General features: G+C 46.2%; 1 protein-coding gene and 1 long non-coding RNA gene across 9 annotated transcripts; one reads left to right on the top strand and one right to left on the bottom strand.

Moving 5' to 3' along the window:
• The first annotated feature begins 951 nt into the window (after positions 1–951).
• ZBTB32 (zinc finger and BTB domain containing 32) lies at positions 952–15,714 on the top strand. 8 transcript variants are annotated; one of them, XR_013482783.1, is made up of 6 exons: positions 952–1,024; positions 14,155–14,315; positions 14,433–14,641; positions 14,769–14,840; positions 15,103–15,155; positions 15,437–15,525. XR_013482783.1 is itself a non-coding variant. In XM_078146357.1 (5 exons), exons 1-5 carry the CDS (start codon positions 9,225–9,227, stop codon positions 15,494–15,496), a joined length of 588 nt encoding a protein of 195 aa, XP_078002483.1. In that variant the 5' UTR covers positions 9,207–9,224; the 3' UTR covers positions 15,497–15,525. The 8 variants fall into 8 exon arrangements, 3 of the variants coding, with proteins under 3 accessions (XP_078002483.1, XP_078002482.1, XP_078002481.1); XR_013482782.1 differs by having other exon boundaries at positions 14,994–15,155; XR_013482784.1 differs by lacking the exon at positions 15,103–15,155 and having other exon boundaries at positions 15,437–15,524.
• On the bottom strand, positions 5,894–15,492 carry LOC144454433 (uncharacterized). Its single transcript, XR_013482789.1, has 3 exons — positions 15,414–15,492; positions 12,282–12,350; positions 5,894–7,362 (listed from the first exon to the last, which is right to left on the bottom strand). It is a non-coding gene; the product is annotated as an uncharacterized LOC144454433 (long non-coding RNA).
• Positions 15,715–16,436: the final 722 nt, after the last annotated feature.

Here is a 16,436-nt window from a genome sequence, read left to right as displayed (position 1 = left end):
TTAACGGGGCTCTGCCTTGCCTTCTTCTACCAGGCTATGATTTGAAACCTGCAATCCCTCCTGCACTATATGCTAAACTTGGGATAGGGACCCTGGGACTCTGGAAGGAAGGCACACACTGGAAAAGAGCCCTGGATTGCCCATCAGAAGACCTGGGTTCAAATCCCACCTGTGATGCTTACTGCTTGGGTGACCTTGGGCACGTCACTCAACCTTTCCGGGCCTCAGTTTCCCTATTTGTCAGTCAAGTGGGGAGGGGGGACTAGATGGGTTCTGAGGGCCCCTCCAGCTCCAGATTGGGGATCCCAAGCTCCCCTTCCCATCTGCCTCCCTCTTCTGCTCAGCTCTGGGTAGCCCTAGCCCGCTTCCCTCCGTCCTCTCCCCTCCTGCCTTGGAGGGCAGGTGCAACCCCGCGAGTCTCCTTTGCCTATGGACCCCAACAACGACTTCCAATCGGCCTGGTGACTGGAGGGCGGTGCTAACCGCAGAACAGAGTCCCCGCCTCTCCTTCGGCTAACCTCAGCCAATAGGGAGGGGAGACGCGAGTCCCGCAGCCAATCAGAGGCGGCGGATGAGACCCACCGCCTCCTCTTATTTCTCTCCTCCCCTCCTCTCCCTCACGTGTCCCGAGGTGCGAGCTCTTCAGCCAATCACAGAGGGGTCCGCTGATCTTGGCGGGAAAGGAACCTCGGTCCCCATTCCCCCCTCTCTAACCCGAGGGTGGCGGCGACAGGGGGGCATCTCCCCCACCCCAACAGGACGCAGCCACCCTATCCCGGGAGAGCTTCTCGGTGACGTCGGGGCTTTCCCTCCGAGAGACTCAGCCCTCCTCCCCTCCCCCTCCCCGGCTCCCTGCCAACCGCCAAGCGTGAGCGCGCCGGAGAAAAGGCGGGAAAGGGCCTAACGGCGAGGGGCCGTTACAGGAGCGCGGCGGCGGTCGAGGCCGAAGCCCCGGAGCGGAGGCCCGGCCTGGCCAGGCCGAGGCGGGCGGGCGAGTGGACGGCGAGCAGGAGGCCGCAGAGCGGTGGGGACTCCACGTTTTCCGTTTCTTCCTTCCCTGTGGTTGGGGCGAGGCGGGGAAGGTGGGGGCGGGGCTCCTCAGAAAGCTCCGGGCTCGGGGGGGGGGTGTCGAAGAACCTCTGTTTGGGGGGCTCACAGGCATAGTGGGCGTGCGTGAAAGAGCCCCAATGTGGGGGCACTTTGTAGGCCTTGTTGGAGGACGCTTAAAAGACCCGGTTGTGAGGGCTGCCCAGAGTGCCCCATTGTGGGGGGGCTCCATGCTGACCCCCATTTGGGGTGGGCTCCTCGCAGACCCCCATTGTGGGGGGCTCTTCCTAGGATGACTCAGATCCCATTTGGGGGGCTCTTCGCAGCCCCCATTGTGGGATTGTAAGGTGACTCACAGATCCCATTTTGGGGGGGCCTCCTCCTGGACCTCAGAGACAGAGGAGGAGCATCTTCTCTCACCTCTAGGTTACTATTTTCCGCCTTAGGCCTCTGCCTTGGCTGCCCCCTCCCCACAGTGCTCTCCCCCCCCGCTTCTTAGCTTCTTCAGCTTCCTTGTAACTCTCCCCTTCAGAAGGCTCCTTCCAATTCCCCTGGCTGCCAGTGCCTTCCTTCCAAGATTACCTTCCATTTACTGTGTATGTATCTTGTGTGTATGTGTGTACACGCTCCCACACACGACACACATGCGCATATACATACATATATATGTAGCTATTTCCATATTGTCTCCCACTTTAGAAGGCAGGAACAGTATTTTTTGCTTTTCTTGGTATCCCTAGTGCTTAGCGTAATGGCTGGTTCATGGTAAGAACTTACATGCTTGTCGATTTTAATTGATTGATTTGTGTCATGTGAAATGTGGTCTGCTATAGGAAGCTGGTTATGAAGTGACGAATTTGAGAGATACGGCAAACCACAAAACATACATCTTGGTATTACGAAATGTAATGGAGTGTAATTGCAGCATAAAAACAGCAAATATGGAGAATACAGTTGCAGAAAAGAAGATTTAGGTTCCTTCCACATAAGGAAAACTTCTTGATAATTAGAGCTGTCCGAAAGTAGAATGGGCTACTTTAGAAAGTACCTTGTCACTAGAGGTCTTCAGGCTGGGCTTTAAAGATCATTGGTTATCACATCAGTTGGTGATGTTGTAGAGGGGATTCCTTTTCAGATATGAGTTGGTCTATATGCTCTTTAAAATCCTTTTTGAAAGTAAGATGTTATGATTGCCCACAGGGCCAGTGCTATGGTAGGTTTATCCCATATGGACGAACATTTTATGGTTGTTTATGGGACCCAGATATTATGGGATCATTCTTAGGGACCCTCGTCTTGTAGAATCACCTTGACTGACCACCCCCATCTGCAGGTTCCTTCCTTACTACTCTTCCTCAGTCATTTTTTAAAAAAAACTTTCACTAAATCCTATGGTATCCTCAAGCTAACATCCTATATCTTGCCCTCCTTAGTGAAACTCAAGGAGAACACTTTCTACATGTGTTTCTTTCTTTCCCTTCCTCTTAATTATTCTTCAACCTTTTGCATTCTGGCTTCCAGCCTCATCACTTACCTAAAACAGTTCTCTCTAAAGTTACTAATAGTCTCTTAATTGTCAAATTCTTTTTTTTTTTTTATCCATCTTGGTCTCCCTGCTGCCTTTGACACTTTACCATCCTGAATACTTGCTCTTCTCTGGATTTTCATGACACTACCGTTTCCTGGTTCCTCGACTGCCTATGTTAACTATTCCTTTTCAATCTCCTTTCCTGACTCTATCCATATCACTGCCATTAACTGTGTTCCCCAGATCTCTGTCCTTGGCCCCTCTTCTCATATGATTATTTTTTATCTTGGTAACTTCACCATCTTCCATGGGGTTTAACTGTCAACTCTATACCACTGACACACACAACTATTATTATATCCAGCCCTAGTCTCTCTTGAACTTTGGCCCTGCGTTGCTAATTGCCTAATCGCCATCCATTTCAAGACAGATCTCCCAGAGACATTTCAAACTCAACAAGTCCAAAATAGAACTCACTAACTTTCCCCTAAATCTCATCTTTCAAATTTCCCTATTTCTGTTGAAGACAATTTTTCTAGTCTCTCAGGTTTTTGTAACTTTGGTGTTATCCTTGCCCCTTCTTTCTTTCTTCGATTCTCCATTCACTTGCCAAGTCATGCTGTTCCTATCTCCACCACATCTCTCACATCTGTACTTCTTTCTACTCATACAGCTACTTAGGCCCTTATCACCTTTTGCCTATATTATTACAATGGCATCCTGATTGATTTCTCTGCCTCAGGTATCTCTCTTTAAAAAAATTTTTTTTAAATTTATTTTTAGGTTACTGGGGTTAAGTGACTTACCCAGGGTCACACAGCTAGTACGTGTCAAATGTTTGGTCTGAGGCCTGGTTTGAACTCAGCTCCTTCTGACTTCAGGGCAGGTGCTCTATCCACTTCGCCACCTAGCTGCCCCTACCTCATATATCTCCACTCTAGTCTGTCCTCCACACTGCTGCCAAAGTAACTTTCCTTAAGTATATATCTGACATCACTTAGTCCTACTCAATAAACTCTAGCATCTCATTATTTCCTTTAGGATAAAATATATATTGCTCTCTTCAGCTTGCAAAGCTTTACATAACCTGGCCCCAATTTATCTTTCCAGTCTCACTGGGCATCACTTCTCTTTCTGTACTGTGCAGTCTGACCAAACTGACCTCTCTGTTTCTCACCAATGACACTCCATCTCCTGTCTTCTGCCTTTTTACTGGCTGCTCTGTGTCCCTGGAATGTACTTCTTCCTCTCTGTTGCCTCATAGAAGCCCACTTCATTCAAGTCAAAGCTCAGGTCATATCTTCTACATCAATGGTGTCAAACTCCGATAGATTCAGGTCCCTTCAGGCTACATATTGACTTAGAAATTCACAAATTAACTTTATTTCTGTTGTATTACCTAGCAGGTCAGCTAGGTGGCACAGTGAATAGAGCGTGGGATCCCCTGACCCCCCAAATTCTCTTCAACAAAAGCTTGGCAGGGATGGCAGTGGCAGCAGTGTATCAGAGATCCCTGGCAGCAGGAGCAGAGGCGATGCTTCATAAGGAGCAGCCTCAGAAACTTACTAGCTTTGTGACCCTAGGTGAGTCACTTAATCCCATTTGCCTCAGATCTTCATCTGTAAAATGAGCCAAAGGGAAATGGCAAACCACTCCAGTATCCTTGCAAAGAAAATCCCAAATGAGTTCCTGCAGAATCAGGACTTAAAACAACAAAAACAAGTACACCTAGTCAAGCAAAACAAATCCCCACATCGGTCATGTAAAATAACATAGGTCTCGTTCTGAATCTTGAGTCCATCATGATGCTTCATGCTTCATCGTTGGTACTCTGACATTGGGGGCGGTCATTACATGGATCATAGTTAAGCCTTTCAAAGTTATTTTTCCTTACATTACTGTGTGTGTGTGTACGTACGTACGAGTAACAATTGTCTTCTTGGTTCTGCTCACCTCCCAGGTTTTTTTTTTAAACTATCCTTCTGGCTGTTTGTTTTGGCACAATAGCATTCCATTGCATTTATATATCATAATTTGTTTAGCCATTCCCCAGTTAATGGACAGCTTCTTAGTTTCCAGTCCTTTGCCATTATAAACATTTTTGTACCTATAGATTCTTTTCCTCTTTCTTTGATCTCCAAGCTTATAAGCTTAGTAATGGTATCACTGGACATAGTTCCAAATGGCTTTCCAGAACGGCTAAATCCAGTTCACACAGTCACCAGTAATGCATTAATTTACATATTTTCCCAGAGTCTCGTAGAACATTTGTCATTTTCCTTATTTTTATTTTTTCTCTCTCTTTTCCTCCATCTTTACCCATCTGTTGGGTATGCAGTAAAACCTGAGTTGCTTCAATTTACATTTATATAATTATTAATGATTTGGAGTATTTTTTTTCATGTGGTTGTTGATAGTTTTGGATTTTTTTTCCTTTGAAAATTGCCTGTTCATAGCCCTGGACAATTTATCAATTGGGAAATGGCTGTTCTTATAAATTTGAATCAATTCCTTACGTATCTTGAAAACTAGACTTTTTTCAGAGAATCTTTCTGCAAACTTTTCCCCCAGTTAACTGCTTTCCTTCCAATTTTAACTGCATTTGATCTGTGCAAAAACTTTAATTTTATGTAACTAAAACTGTTTACTTTGTCTTCAATGATCTTCTCTAGCCCTTTGGTTACGAACTCTTCCCCTATCCATAGATCTGAAAATTAAATTATTCTTTTCTAATTTGTTTATAACATTTTCTGTCCAAGCAATATATCCATTTTTAGTTCATCTCAGTATATAGTGTGTAAGATATTGGTCTATACCTATTTGTACCAAACTGCTTTTCAGTTTTCATGGCATTTTTGACTAAATAGTGATTACTTATCCTAGAAGTTGGGATCTAGGCTACATCTAAATATTGTATACGTAATGTTTTATTGATTGACCTTTCAATTTTTTTAGCCAGTACCAAATGTTTTGATGATTACTGCTTTGTAGTATAGTTTGAGATCTGGTGCTGCTAAGGTTCCTTTCCTTCTTACTTTTTCTTTTTTTTATTATATCCCTGGAGATTATTACTAGCAGGCATTATTGTAGTATCTTATCTGGCCATATCTAAACCTCTACATGTATAATTGTATGGTCTCTCTGTAGCCCAGGCCTGGCTCACCTGTTATAACCAGGTGTATGTTTTCTAGTTATTGTGTTGCAATTTAAAAAAAAAAATTTTTATTAATTTATTTTGATTTATCAACAATCACTTCCATATGCTTTTGAGTTGAAAATTTTTTTTTTCTCCCCCTTCCTCCCCCCCACCCTCCCCAAGACGGCGCACAATCTGATATAGCCTTTACATTTACATTCCCATTAAACATATTTTCACATTAGTGAAGTTGTAAGTAAAAATTAAAACCAGTAGGAGGAACCATCAGAAAGATGAAACAAAACTCAACAGAAGGTAAAAATAAGTGATAGTGATTCAACTTCAATAGTTCTTTCTTTGGATGTGGGCAGCATTTTCCATCCCGGGGCCTCTGGAGATATCTTAGATCCTTGTAACGCTGAGAAGGGTTCAGTTTAACAATATTAGTCATTGCATAACGTGGCTGTTATTGTGTACAAAGTCCTCTTGGTTCTGCTCACTTCACTCAGCATCAGACCATACAAGTCTTTCCAGGTTTTTCTGAAGTCAGCCTGTTCATCATTTTCTTATAGCACAATAGTATTCTATTACATTCATATCCCACAACTTGCTCAGCCATTCCCCAATGGATGGGCATCCTCTCCATTTCCAAGTCTTTGCCACCACAAAAAGAGCTGCTATAAATATTTTTGTGCATGTGGGTCCTTTTCCCATTTGTATGATCTCTTTGGGATATAGCCCTAGAAGTGCTATTGCTGGGTCAAAGGGTATGCACATTTTTGTAGCCCTTTGGGCATAGTTCCAAATTGTTCTCCAAAATGGTTGGATCATTTCACAACTCCACCAACAATGTATTAGTGTTCCAATTTTCCCACATCTTCTCCAAGATTTATCATTTTCCTGTTTTGTCATATTGGCCAATCTGATAGGTGTGATGTGGTACCTCAGAGTTGTTTTGATTTGCATTTCTCTAATCAATAATGATTTAGAGCATTTTTTCATATGACTATAGATGGCTTTAATTTCTTTGTGTTGCAATTTAATGAAAGAAATTAGTTACACCCTTTCTCTGGCATACTTTGGATCAACTTACTAGGGGTCAGATACTAGGAATTCCATTTAAATGTAGTTTATTATTGTTATTTTTTTTTAATGGATATCTTTTGTTTGTCTTTTACAATGCAATACTATATGCTCCCTACATTCCCATTGAATCCTCCATTATTACAAGGTAAAATACTTAAATATAAGTGATGAACAGAGCGACCAATGGACTGATGACTCTTTGTGTGGTCCCTTTCCTAGATCAAACTCCCTCTCCCTCATTCTTGGATTCTCTGACTTGTCCCACTATCTAGTGGCTCTCATCTGTGGTCACCAATTTCTTGGAGGTATAGATGTGGCCATCAGAGCTGCAGATGAGTGGTGTGGGCAGAAGCTGTGCAAGGTTTGCACTTGACTACATTTGAAGTTCCAGTCCAGTGTCTGTGGGCCATGTTCCCCTTCTTTTGCCTGAGACTGGCTCCACCCGAAAGACACAGCTTCCATGGTTACTCTTTCCAGTATTGGTTGCACTTTTGATGTAGATACAGCATACGGTGGGTGCGCTTCCAATCTTGGTTGGAGAAGAGCTTAGGGTTAGGTAGCTTCCCTGTAAGGGCCACCAAAATGTTGAGGTTTAGGGGTGCTGGGACCCCAAAATCACAACACACCAGTGCTGCCTCAATGAATTTGACCCAAGCCTTCTTTCAGCGAAAGACAAGGTTTATTAGAACATCCTCCATATTGGCCAGACTCTTAAGGAATCTAAGCATTTGTATTGCTAATGGAAGCAGGCCAGATCTTAAGAATCTGACCCCTATTATTGTTGCTTTTCAGGGAATTCTGTGGCAAATTTTATTTTCTAAAAGAGCTAAGAAGACATCATTTTGCAAAAGAGATGTGTTCCTGAGAAAAGATACATGTAAATTTAACTTTGTAAACTCAATCTTACTTTGCATGGTCTCAATTATTCACTCTTTAAATAACATTTATGGGAAATCTTTTTTAAACTGAAGAATCTTTGTGTAACAAGTAGTAGCCACCTAAGCAATCAACAAGCATTTCTTAAGTACTTTCTATGTGTCAGATATTGTGCTAAGTGCTGGGGAGACAAAGAAAGGGAAAAATGTTTAGTCCATAATCTCAAGGGACTCAGTGTAATGGGACAAACAAAATATACACAGGATAAATTGGGGGTAGTCTCAGAAGGAAATCACTGAGATTAAGAATTAGGAAAAGCTTTTTGTAGTAGGTGGGATGTTAGCACAGACCTGAAGGAAGCCAGGTACTTTGCTAAGGATTAGGGATAAAAAGAAAGGCAAAAACAATCCTGTCCTTCAAGGAACTCATATTCTAACAGAGAAGATAACCTGTACATAAACAGGCATAGAGACGTTATACACAGAGAAGATGGAAGCTAATTAGAGAAGGGAAGGCATTAGCATCTGGAGGGGTTGGGATAAGGAAAGACTTCCTGTAGAAGGGGAGATTTGAACCAAATCTTGAAGGAAGTCGGGGAAAGAGTCAAGAGGTGAGGGAGCAGATCATTCCAGTTATAGGGGATAGCCAGAGAAAACTCAAAGAGACAGACTATCTGTCTAGTTCAAGGGACTGAAAATAGCCCAGTGTAGCTGGATCTTAAAATGTGTGGAGGGAAATCAATGTACTTTAAATGACAAAAAGAGCACTTTATATTTGATCCTTAAAATAGGTAGTCACTGGAGTGCATTGAGGAGGTGATATGGTCAGGCCTACAGCTGAAAACAAGGATACTTCATTTGGCTGCCTGAATCTGTGTTTTGTTTTGTTTTGAATATATTTTTATAACTATTTCAGTATAATTGTCTTTCTTTTTAGCCCTTTCTACTTTATTTTATGCATTTAAAAACATTATCCTGGATTTATCAGATTGCCAAAGAGTCCTTGAAATAAAAATAAAATCTTAAGAACCCTTGATCTAGAAAGATCATATTGATACTGACTGAAGAAAGTAGGGAAAGACTTAAGGCAAGACCAGTCAGAAAGCTGCTGCAGTGGGGGCAGCTAGGTGGCGCAGTGGATAGAGCTCTGGCCTTGGAGTCAGGAGGACCTGAGTTGAAATCTGGCCTCAAACCCTTGACACTTACTAGCTATGTGACCCTGGGCAAGTCAGTTAACCCTGGATGCTTCACAAAAAAGGAAACAGATTTGTGGCCCACCTCCACCACATCCAGAGTACTTTTGCCTGCCTAGGTCCTTGCTTAGTATCTCACCATCCTTACCTCATCTTCCCATGGAGCTGGACTAGGCTCTCAAAATCTATGATTTTCTGGTTTCCTCTCTAGGAAGATAGGGGCAGGGGCTAAATTCTTGTTGAGGAATGTGGGGGAAGTGAGAACTTTCAGGGACAACTAGTAGCTGACTCATCCTTTGAAGGTATACCGCTTCCTGCTACCATCATAACCCAACCCAGCTGAGGCTAGAAGGGCCTCAATGTGTTATCGGCTTCATGGTGAGAAGCAAAGGACCCTGGTGGACATAGCTGGGGTTACCAACCCCCGAGGAGGCTATCTTCAAAGCAGGAGGCTTGTCCCGGTTGGAGTCATATCACCCTCAGAGCTGCAGGGGACTCACTTTTCTTTTTGCTACATATTTGTCCATGTTATGCTCACTATGTGTGTCCTCCAAGGCTCTGTCTTGTGCCCTCTCTTCTCTTCACTATACTCTCACCTCACGTAAGTACAATTATCATCTCTGCAGATGATTCCCACTATATATACCCAGCCCTAGTCTCTCTCCTTAGCTTCAGTCCCACATTATCAACTCCCTTTGGACATTATGAACTGAATGCTCTATAGCCTCTCAAAGTTAATATATCCAGAACAGAACTCAGATTTTTTACCAAATCCACTCGTCTTCCAAACTCTCCTATTCCTGTTGGAGGCACTATCATCCTTCTAGTCGCCCAGGCCAAAACTTCAGCATCATTCTCTGCTTCTCACTTTTAGCCCACACGTCCAATCCACTGCCACATCTTTTGATTTTTTTTTCCCTCTACATCTCTCACAAGCTACTCTCCTCTCATGAAGCTACCACCTTAGTTCATGCACTCATCATCCTGCCTGGGCTGTTGTAATAGCCTTCTTTTAAACAACAAAAGTATTGATACATTTTTGTTTGTACATTGTCTAAATGTATCTTTGTTCCTGCCCTTCCCCCTTTATCAGAAAGAAATCTCATATAATTTTCTACACTTGTGGACCTTCCATCTCTACAGTAAAATGTGGCAGGTGTCTTTTATATCTCTTCTTTAGGAACTTGTTATTTCCTTGCAGTCTAGATATTGACCCTATCACTTGACTGAAATGGCTTCCTCCAAGGACATGAACCAACCTCCCAGCTGATAAACCCAATGCCCTTTTCTCAGTCTTTGTCCTAGTTGAGCTCTGTATTTGGCACTGTTTATCAGCTCCTTCTCCTCCTGGGGAACTCTCTGTTCCCTGGGTTTTTTGCATCAGCTCTTTCTGGTTTTCTCCCTACTTCACTGGCTGACCCTTCTCATCATCCCTGCCCACTCTCCGAGGCCCTGTCTGGTGCTTTCTTCTCTATTTCTACTCTCAATGACCTCATCAGCTTCTATGGGTTCAATCATACTCTCTATTCCCATAACTTGCCCCCAACATTCAGCCCTCATTTTTTTTTTTGTATTTTGCTAGGCAGTGGGGTTAATTGACTTGCCCAGGGTCACACAGCTAGGGTGTGTCAAGTGTCTGAGGCCCAGTTTGAACTCAGTCCTTCTGACTCCAGGGCCGGTGCTCTATCCACTGTGCCTCCCAGCTGCCCCCAGCCCTCATCTCTTTCCTAAGCTCTGGCCCCACTTTGTTTCAGTTCAGTTCAACAAGCATTTCTTCTCTTTTATGGACACTGTGTGGTAAGTGCTACAGGAAGAGGCAGAGAAAACAGTTTCTGTCCTCAAAGATCTGACATTCAACTATTGGCAGGAAGGTGGTGGTAAGAACAAAATGGATACACTAGGCACTTCATAAATGCTTGTTGAATTGAGCACAGCTAGTTAGTGGCAGAACTGGTATTGAAACCCTGTTCTACTCCCAATTGAGTGGGGCATGGGTCTTTACTCGTGGAATTCCTATTCTCTGAGGTCTTACATTCATTACGTGGGGAAGCCCCTTTGCTGTGCTTCTACCTTGTGTCGGCATCCTAGGATCCCAGTGTGATAATTCTTTCTCCCCCAGGTTTGATTTGTAGGGGATTCTTTCTTTTGGGGACAGCCCCTAAACCCTCCAGATCATCAAAGGGCAAACCACAGAACAGTGAATCACTGGCACATGATACAGGGCAGAGTGGGGGTAATCACATCTCACCCCCCACAATGTGATGACATCATCTCCCCAGTCCCTTTCCCTTTCTTGATTCCTCTTTTCTCATATCTTCAGCAGATATTGGAGAGGGTTTCTCTATTTGTGTGCAGAGAACTCTGTGTATATGGACTCACTGGTCAGTATATTTTTAGGTTTTTGTCAGGGTGTCCCTTTATTTGTTTATGGCTGTGTCCATGAGTGTGGGGACATAGAATCGAAAGCACAGTAACAGAAAATCTCTTCGAGGTTCGAGGGAGGGGCAAATGAATAGACAGCCTATTTGCATTTTCCTTTTCATTCTGACTCACATTCCCCCTCAACTGATTCACAACCACTACTTTTCTTTCCTCACTCCACCTGCCTTTCTCTATCTTCTCTTCTAGTGGCACACTCTTAATTTAATTATTCATGACAGCTAGAACACTAACTTTCTTGAAAGGGAGCAGAAAATTAGAGAGAATACCTAAAAAAAGGAGATTGGTTTAGATAATCCCTAAGATTCCTTCCAGCTGTAATTCAGTTCAACAAACGTGAATTAAATCACCTACTGCTTTCAAGATACTGTGCTAAGTGATGCACATATAAGGACAAAACAAATAGTCTCCTCTTAAAAAATTGTTGGGGGTGGGTGGAATAACTCTTAAAGCCGTTTTTGTCCACATTTGCTAGGAAGAAAAGAACAACTGGCACTCGAAATAGGAGCGGGGGAGAGGAGTCTTAGGTCCTAAGATGTAACCTAGGAACTGAGGGGTGTGTAGGGTTTGTGGCAAGATAAGGAATTTGAGTTTCTCAGTCCCTTTTCTTTATCCCATATCAGAGAGCACTAAAATGTGAGAAGAGGGGAAATCTCCTGGACATCCATCCTCTTGGGCAGGATGTGAAAGAAACCCTGAGCCTTTATTTCAAAGAAATACAACTTGCTACCATCCTGGGAAAGGGAAAGAAAGTCTCCCTCCCAAAGCCTCTTCCAGTCTACCCTGGGATTTCCCTTCCAGAACTTGGTGGATACTGTAAGTCACGCCACCTGCAACACTTCTCCCCACCAACTGATCAGAACATTCCCATTAAGCAAATCCTGATCAGAGGTACCCCAGTATGATTCAGTGTGAGGGACACCACCATTTCGTATTTGCCTTGTTTCTGCTCCTTTGAATCTACTATGTCCCTTTACCTTCAGGACCAGGTGATAAACAGCTTCCATCTTTCCAACCCAGAAGCAGCTGCAAATCAGCTGTCAGCCCTAGGAAAAAGAGCTCAAGGTCATAAGAACAGAAAATCGAGGGCACAATGCTTGAGCATCTAAGGGGGTGTGTAGACTGGGGCATCCAGTAAGGGGGCCCCAAGTGGGTGGAGCTAATGGACCTGGGGAGTAGGAGCCCCAAAGAGCACCCAAAGGCCTGAAGTGTCTGCAGCCGTAAGTGCCCTCCTTTCTCTAGCTGGGGCTTTCTCTCCCAGCCCACACTGTATCTGTACTTCTAAACCTCACTTAGGACCTCTGTGGATCTGTATCCTTTGTAGACTCTATAGCTCCCTTTCCATGAAAATCATTTTCTCTCTGAAAGAAGTTCTGTCTCTTTTACCTGGGGTTTCCTCTTCTATTTGCAAGACATAACACAGAGCCACGTTTCTTTATTCTTCAGTTTTTGCCTTACAAAATACAAACTTAAGACATGTAGAGCAATGAGCCTTTTCAATTTTCTCAGCCTTTCCTGAACCTGGGAAGTAGCCTTCACCCCTGCAACTTCCTCTTTTGTCTTTCATGAAAACCTTCATGAAAGTTTTTTTCTCCCCCAGTTTCTGACCCTCCCTGGTTTCAGGTCTTCTCAATCTCCCAACCTCAGCTTCTCCCTTTCTCATGACTCCCTAAGAATAGGAGTTCACCCTCTTCCTGGTTCATTGTTGGGGAGTCCTCAGTTCCTTGGAGCTTTCTTTGTAGGTATTGTAATTTCATCTTATTCCCACTGAAGCCCTGACCTCATCCCTGATTCCATTTCTGTCACTCTAAGTACTGACTCCTTTCTACCCACCAGTCAGCTTCTATGGGGAACATGCAGAGACTCTGCTAGCTATGCTTCTGGGTCAGTGAAGGGGCTAATGGAGGAGCTCCTAGCTCCCTCAAAGTCTACTTCTTGTTTCCTACCCCTGGAATCCCCACCCTGCCATTCCCTGGGGCCTTCCTCAGTCTGGATACACAGAGGAACTTTATTCTACCAAGGGAGTATGAGGACTGGAGAAATAATCCTGTCGTGGTATCTCCTGTACTTGAAGCCTCTCAGATCTAGCTTTCATCCTTCATACTGTAGTTTCAACTCTTCCTCTCTTGGTAGGTCACAGAATTAGCTCTTCAATTTTCAAGTTACTCATACCCCAGGGCTAGGGGCTGTGGTCCAACAACTCCCTCATCTGACCTTTCTCCCTCCCCTCCAAGGGCCCCACTTTGCTGCCTCTCCCCTGAAGCCTCCGAGTCCATTCCCTGGACAGGCCCCATGGTGTTGATGGACTAGTACGAGTAGCCAATGGTCTGCGGCCAGCACTCTGCAACACTGTGATCAGTGTGGGGACACAGGGGCTCCCAGCCCACAGCTGGGCCGGAAGGGATGATAGACACTAATTGAGAGGGTGAGCCCTCCCATCTTTGCCCACCTTTTGTACTTTGCTTATGGTGAGACCCTGGAACTGAGGCCTGGGGAGCCAGGTCCTCTCTGGAGGCAGTTTGGGCCTTGGGAGTAGAGACCCTCAAAGTAGAAGTATAGGAGGGTTCTTGGGGAAGAGGCTGAGGAGGGATATCAGGGACTGAAATTGTATCAGGAAAAGCCAGAAGAACCAACCAGAGAGGCAAGGGGAGGGAAGGATGGATCAATAAAGTTGCAATCGGGAAAGCCCCTTGATGATTGGCCAACATCAAGGACATCTGCTCAGAAGATGGGAGAAAAGCAGCAGCAGGAAGAAATCCTAGTGGCCTTGTCAGAAACCCTTCCCCAAGTGTTGAGTAAGAGTTTGGGAACCTCAGGATGTCTGAGGGGCCTCTTATCCCCATCCCCTAGCCAGCCTCACTGCAAGGGAACACCATCACCAGGCCCTGGTGCTAGGAGGACCAGTCTAACCTTGGAAGCATCCTGCTGCTGTCTTCAAGGTATAGAATCCCCTCCTCCCACAGCACCCCTGTCCCTGAAGCCTGGAGAGAAATGTGGCCTCACGATCAGAGGTGAGTTTGGGCCAGTGGAAGAAGAGGGAGGCCCTTGGGATAGGAGATGGAGATATTGGGAGGGGAGTGGCCATGAAGTCACTCCTGCAGGGTACAACACCGTCTTTTCATCTGTAGCACATATTTTCCGAGATAGCAGCAGGCCAGCCACCCTCTGGAGAGGCCAAGTTGACCTAGGGTCTGCCAACAGAGCAGGGAACTAAAGAGGCTTCAATTCTCCCTCCCTTCACCCTTCAAGACCTTACTATCTCCGAGTCCCCCAGCTGCTCTCTGGGGCCACGGCCCAGACAATTTGGGATTCCACCAATCTTCCATCCCCTGCCCAAGTAAGTTCTCCCATTCCCCAGCATGCTTGGCATCTCTATTATTTATCTGCAAGCCAAGTCCCTTGGGTGTGGAAGAACTCTTGGCATGGGCAGTCAGTCCCCACTATCCCCACTCTATTCCTACTAGGATCCCTCCAACTGGGGACAGCTCTGCCCAGTTCTAATGAGAAGAAAATCTCTGACCAGAGAAGCAGTGAAGGTGAGTAGGTGTGGTACCTCCAGTCACCACCAGGTGACCAGCCTCAGGTGCCTCCCTGGGCCTCCACCAGGAGGGGTCCTGCTGGGCATCGTGGCTCTGGGGGAGATGCTGTCTATCCCCACACTCTCTCTCTCTCTCTCTGTACTTTGCCAGGAGGCTATTCCTCACCCTATGGGAACTGTTAGCAGAAGTCAGTGGCCCCACTTTGGGCTTCCCCACCACTGCCCTCAGGGTCTTAGCCCTATCCCTGTCCCTCTTGCAGAAGGAAATTCTACCTCAAGCATTAGATGTCGACTAACTACAGAGTCCACACAGGTACCTGGATGTCTTGCCCCTGGGGAGTTTTTTCCAAGTATCTCTGTCCCCATCCCTCCTCTGCATTGGGGGGCAGGGTCTTCTGAGTGGAACAGAGCCAGCAGGCTGCCCCATTTCCCTTTGGCACTTTTTTTCTCCAGCCCAACACAGGTGGTAGCGTCCCCTTTCCACTGATAGCTCTAAGTAGAACTACAGCCACCTGCTTCGATGCCCGAGTATTCTAACTTTCCTCAGAACAAACCAGCGCCCTTCCTTTACCTGTCTTTCTCCACCTTCTCTAGGGGAGAAGCCTTTCTCTTGCCACCTCTGCCCCCAGTGTTCCCAGGACATCTCTGCCATGACCAAGCACCTAAGAACGCATGGCCCAGCCCCTCACTGCTGCCCCTTGTGCCAGGCTGGCAGCCCCAGTGTGGCCGCCACGCAGGCCCATATTCGAAGCCATCCCCCGGGACAGCTGCCAGGATGGACCATGCAGTCCACTTTCCTCAGTTCTTCCTCCAGACCTCCTCTTCCTCCCCTTCTCGGGCCACCTGAGAACAGGATCTTGCAGCCTCTCTAGCCACGAAGGGATTGAAAGGGGGAGCCAACACTGGAGATGAGGCCTAGATGCCTGGGCCTCTCGGGCCCTGCCCCTCCCTGACTGCCTCCCAAGTGGGCAGCAGAGTCTTACTGCTGGCGGCTGGCTCCTTAGGAACTGGGCCTCTTGGTGGGCACTGGCTCGGCCATCACGTGAAGGCAAGCCGGTCCGAGGGCGGGTGCCACCTGCACGGAGCCCGGCTGTGGAACGCAATAAAGCTGGCAGGGCCTCGGCTCTCCTCCACGAGGGAGCAAAAAAAGTGTCCGACTCTAGTCCCATTCGAGCACCTCCGGCCCGACCACAGGACCCTCGCGCCCCGTCCCCAGCCTCTCCCGCCCCTCCGCGTGGCTTTCCTAGGAGACGGGGTTCGGGCTCACCCCCACAGCTTTACTAGAGGCAAGTGGTGGGGGGGGGGGGTCCCGTGGCTGTCCAGCCCCGGCTTGGGGGCTGGAATTCATTTTCCTCCTCCGAAGCATCCGGCAGGAAGACCCGCGCCCCTTTGGCAGTGCATTCCCCGGTTGCAGAAGTGGGGCCTCCCTGCAGAGCCGCTAGCACAGGCCCGGGGGCGGCAGCGCGGGGTGATCTGAAACCCTTTCCCCAATCCTTCCCTGCACAGAGCTAAGGCCACTTGTTCTCGTGCGCTTTATATTGCTCCGCCCTTCTTTTTCTTCCCTCTGGGCCAGATTGCCCCCTGGAAGCTGTAG

The sequence above is a fragment of the Phascolarctos cinereus genome, unplaced genomic scaffold (genome assembly GCF_003287225.1).
Source record: "Phascolarctos cinereus isolate Bilbo 61053 unplaced genomic scaffold, phaCin_HiC Scaffold_726;HRSCAF=1367, whole genome shotgun sequence".
NCBI classification, from domain to species: Eukaryota; Metazoa; Chordata; class Mammalia; order Diprotodontia; family Phascolarctidae; genus Phascolarctos; species Phascolarctos cinereus.
Note: the sequence above shows the minus strand (reverse complement) of the source record. Positions and strands in the feature narration are given on the sequence as shown.